General features: G+C 39.3%; 1 protein-coding gene across 1 annotated transcript; it reads left to right on the forward strand.

Annotated features, from left to right (window-relative positions):
- Positions 1-313: 313 nt before the first annotated feature.
- On the forward strand, positions 314-3,454 carry TLR7 (toll like receptor 7; the record flags this gene model as incomplete). The annotated part of the gene is made up of 1 exon (XM_080910497.1): positions 314-3,454. The coding sequence occupies one exon, from the start codon at positions 314-316 to the stop codon at positions 3,452-3,454; it is 3,141 nt and encodes a 1,046-aa protein (XP_080766623.1).
- Positions 3,455-4,426: the final 972 nt, after the last annotated feature.

Here is a 4,426-nt window from a genome sequence, read left to right on the forward strand (position 1 = left end):
TATATATATATATATATATATATATATATATATATGTTGCATACTCATACAAATGTAAAAAAATTCTTTAAGTTATTTTGCTAGAAAGCTAAGATGATATAAGCAAAACATAAAATCAATATATCAAAAACTTCAGTGATTGACAAGTACAGTCATAGGGCCAGAGGTGCTGTTTAAACTATTACAAAAAAAGGCCATGTTGCTTAGTTTTAATAATGTACCAAAAGAGAGGAAGTAAATGGGACTTATGAATTGTTTATTGTTATATTTTATGACAATAATGTGTTATGTCTTTTGTTTTCAGGTATTTTCAATGTGGACACTGAAGAGACCATTGTTTCTTTTTTTAAATATGATCTTAGTTTCTAGAGTCCTTGGGTTTCGATGGTTTCCTAAAACTCTACCTTGTGATGTTGCTCTAGATACCCCAAAGAACCATGTGATTGTGGACTGCACAGACAAGCATTTGACAGAAATCCCTGAGGGTATTCCCACTAACACCACCAACCTTACCCTTACCATCAACCACATACCAAGCATCTCTCCAGACTCCTTCCGTAGGCTGAACCACCTGGAAGAGATCGATTTAAGATGCAACTGTGTACCTATTCTACTTGGGTCCAAAGCCAATGTGTGTACCAAGAGGCTGCAGATTAGGCCTGGAAGCTTTAGTGGACTTTCTGACTTAAAATCTCTTTACCTGGATGGAAATCAACTTCTAGAGATACCACAGGATCTCCCATCCAGCTTACAGCTTCTGAGCCTTGAGGCCAACAATATCTTCTCCATCATAAAGGAGAATCTAACAGAACTGGTCAACATTGAAGCACTCTACCTGGGTCAAAACTGTTATTATCGAAATCCTTGCAATGTTTCCTATTTGATTGAAAAAGATGCTTTCCTAGTAATGAAAAATTTGAAGGTTCTCTCACTAAAAGATAACAATGTCACAGCTGTCCCTACCATTTTGCCACCTAATTTACTTGAACTCTACCTTTATAACAACATCATTAAGAACATCAAAAAAGATGATTTTATTAACCTCAACCAATTGCAAGTTCTTGACCTAAGTGGTAATTGTCCTCGATGTTATAATGTCCCATATCCATGTACACCATGTGAAAATAATTCTCCCTTACAGATCCATGACAATGCTTTTGATTCACTGACAGAATTAAAAGTTTTACGTCTACACAGCAACTCTCTTCAGAATGTGTCCAAAGAATGGTTTAAAAATACAAGAAACCTCCAAGAACTAGACCTCTCCCAAAACTACTTGGCCAACGAAATTGAGAAGGCCACATTTTTGAAATATCTCCCCAACCTTGTCCAGTTGGATCTGTCTTTCAATTATGAGCTGCAGGTCTACCGTGCAACTATAACTTTGCCATACTCACTCTCTTCATTGAGAAATTTGAAAATTCTGAATATCAAGGGATATGTCTTTAAAGAGCTGAAAAACTCCAGCCTTTCGGTATTGCGCAAGCTTCCCAGTCTGGAAGTTCTTGACCTTGGCACTAACTTCATAAAAATTGCTGACCTCAACATATTCAAACAATTTGAAAATCTCAAATTCATAGACCTTTCAGTGAATAAGATATCCCCTTCAGAAGAGTCTAGAGAAGTTGGCTTCTGTCCTAATGCCCAAACTTCTGTGGACCGGCATGGGCCCCAGGTCCTTGAATCCTTACACTATTTCCGATATGATGAATATGCACGAAGCTGCAGGTTCAAAAACAAAGAGCCACCTACTTTCTTGCCTTTGAATGCAGACTGCCACACATATGGACAGACCTTAGATCTAAGTAGAAATAACATATTTTTTATTAAGCCCTCTGATTTTCAGCATCTTTCTTTCCTCAAATGCCTCAACTTGTCAGGAAACACCATTGGCCAAACTCTTAATGGCAGTGAACTCCAGCCATTGAGAGAGTTGCGGTACTTAGACTTCTCCAACAACCGGCTTGATTTACTCTACTCAACAGCCTTTGAAGAGTTACAGAATCTGGAAGTTCTGGATCTAAGTAGTAACAGCCACTATTTTCAAGCAGAAGGCATTACTCACATGCTAAACTTTACCAAGAACTTACGGTTTCTAGATAAACTCATGATGAATGATAATGACATCTCTACCTCAGCCAGCAGGACCATGGAAAGTGACTCTCTTAGAATTCTGGAATTCAGAGGCAACCATTTAGATGTTTTATGGAGAGATGGTGATAACAGATACTTGGACTTCTTCAAGAATCTGTTTAAGTTAGAGCAATTAGATATCTCCAGAAATTCCCTGAATTCCTTGCCTCCTGGGGTTTTTGAGGGTATGCCACCAAATCTAAAGACTCTCTCCTTGGCCAAAAATGGGCTCAAATTATTCTTATGGGACAAACTCCAGTTACTGAAGCATTTGGAAATTTTGGACCTCAGCCACAACCAGCTGACAACTGTCCCTGAGAGATTGGCCAACTGTTCCAAAAGTCTCACAAAACTGATTCTTAATCATAATCAAATCAGGCAATTAACAAAATACTTTCTAGAAGATGCTTTCCAGTTGCGCTATCTAGACATCAGTTCAAATAAGATCCAGGTCATTCAGAAGACTAGCTTCCCAGAAAATGTCCTCAACAATCTGGAGATATTACTTTTACACCACAATCGCTTTCTTTGCAACTGTGATGCTGTGTGGTTTGTCTGGTGGGTTAACCATACAGATGTTACTATTCCATACCTGGCCACTGATGTGACTTGTGCAGGTCCAGGAGCACACAAAGGTCAAAGTGTCATATCTCTGGACCTGTATACGTGTGAGTTAGATCTCACAAACCTGATTCTATTTTCAGTTTCCATATCGTCAGTCCTCTTTCTTATGGTTGTTATGACAACAAGTCACCTCTTTTTCTGGGATATGTGGTACATATATTATTTCTGGAAAGCCAAGATAAAGGGATATCAACATCTGCAATCCATGGAGTCTTGTTATGATGCTTTTATTGTGTATGACACTACAAACTCGGCTGTGACAGAATGGGTTTTGCAGGAGCTGGTGGCTAAATTGGAAGATCCAAGAGAGAAACACTTTAATTTGTGTCTAGAAGAAAGAGACTGGCTACCAGGGCAGCCAGTTCTAGAAAACCTTTCTCAGAGCATACAGCTCAGCAGAAAGACAGTGTTTGTGATGACACAGAAATATGCGAAGACTGAGAGTTTTAAGATGGCATTTTATTTGTCCCATCAGAGGCTCATGGATGAAAAAGTAGATGTGATTATCTTGATATTCTTGGAAAAGCCTCTTCAGAAGTCTAAGTTTCTTCAGCTCCGGAAGAGACTCTGCAGGAGTTCTGTCCTTGAGTGGCCTGCAAACCCCCAAGCTCATCCATACTTCTGGCAGTGCCTGAAAAATGCCCTGACCACAGACAATCATGTGGCTTATAGTCAAATGTTCAAGGAAACAGTCTAGCTCTCTGAAGAATGTCACCACTGTCCAAGACCAGTTTGATCAAACGAGAGGTTCCCCAGAGCAGGATCGAGAATTGAAAGAAAAGAGAGATAGTTAGTCAAAAGTGTAACATGATTTCAGCTTTCTTTACTTAGTCCTCTTTTTAAACCACTACAATTGCAAGCAGAAAGATGATATCAGTTCTGAGTCAGGGAACAAGAAAGATCTTGTAAACATCTTTCTGTGGGCTAAGTGGGATGATCCGGGGCAAGAGGGTCCCAAGAGACAAAGAGACTGCCACACCTACATCCAGTGTGCCTGCCCTGAGCTACAAATGTAAATATTCTGCCCTGAGCTTTAAAGTTAGAGTATTGCCTTGAGTAATATGATAGTAAATATACTTAATCCAGGCCAGTTTCCTGAGTAAAGAGCCAGAGTCAGATTCCTGCCTTGACCATCTTCTAATTGTCCTTGGTAAATGTAAAAAATTTCAGCAGCCAACTGTCCAGTGGCGCCAAAATGCTCTCCACACACCACCAAGGACATGCCTGGGTACCTTATTTTTTTTCATAAAAGTTTCCATAAATGAAGGTCTGAATTTTCCTAACTTGCCTCAGATTAGTGGGGAATTAATATATGGCAAAGAAATTATGAAGGGGAGACTGATAGATGATGACTTCTTTCTGCATGCTGTCATGCACATTTCAATATCTCCCCCAGCTCCTCTATGAAATATTTGAAGAAGAACGCCTAGTGGCAAATATGAGGCTTTGATTTATCTGCATACAATTGAGAAGAGTCACACGTTTGCCCTTTAGAAGTACTAATATTTTCACTAACAGGGTAAAAATTGTGCAAGCTGTATCCCTCGGATACTGAACTGTACCAGAGTTCAATGAAATAAACTTCCCCGTGCAGAGAACTTCTCAGCAAATTGTGTCACTGTCATGTAATATCCACTATACAGTACACCGCAAAAGCAATTACTGGTAC

The sequence above is a fragment of the Micromys minutus genome (genome assembly GCF_963924665.1).
Source record: "Micromys minutus genome assembly, chromosome: X".
In the NCBI taxonomy this organism is placed as follows: domain Eukaryota; kingdom Metazoa; phylum Chordata; class Mammalia; order Rodentia; family Muridae; genus Micromys; species Micromys minutus.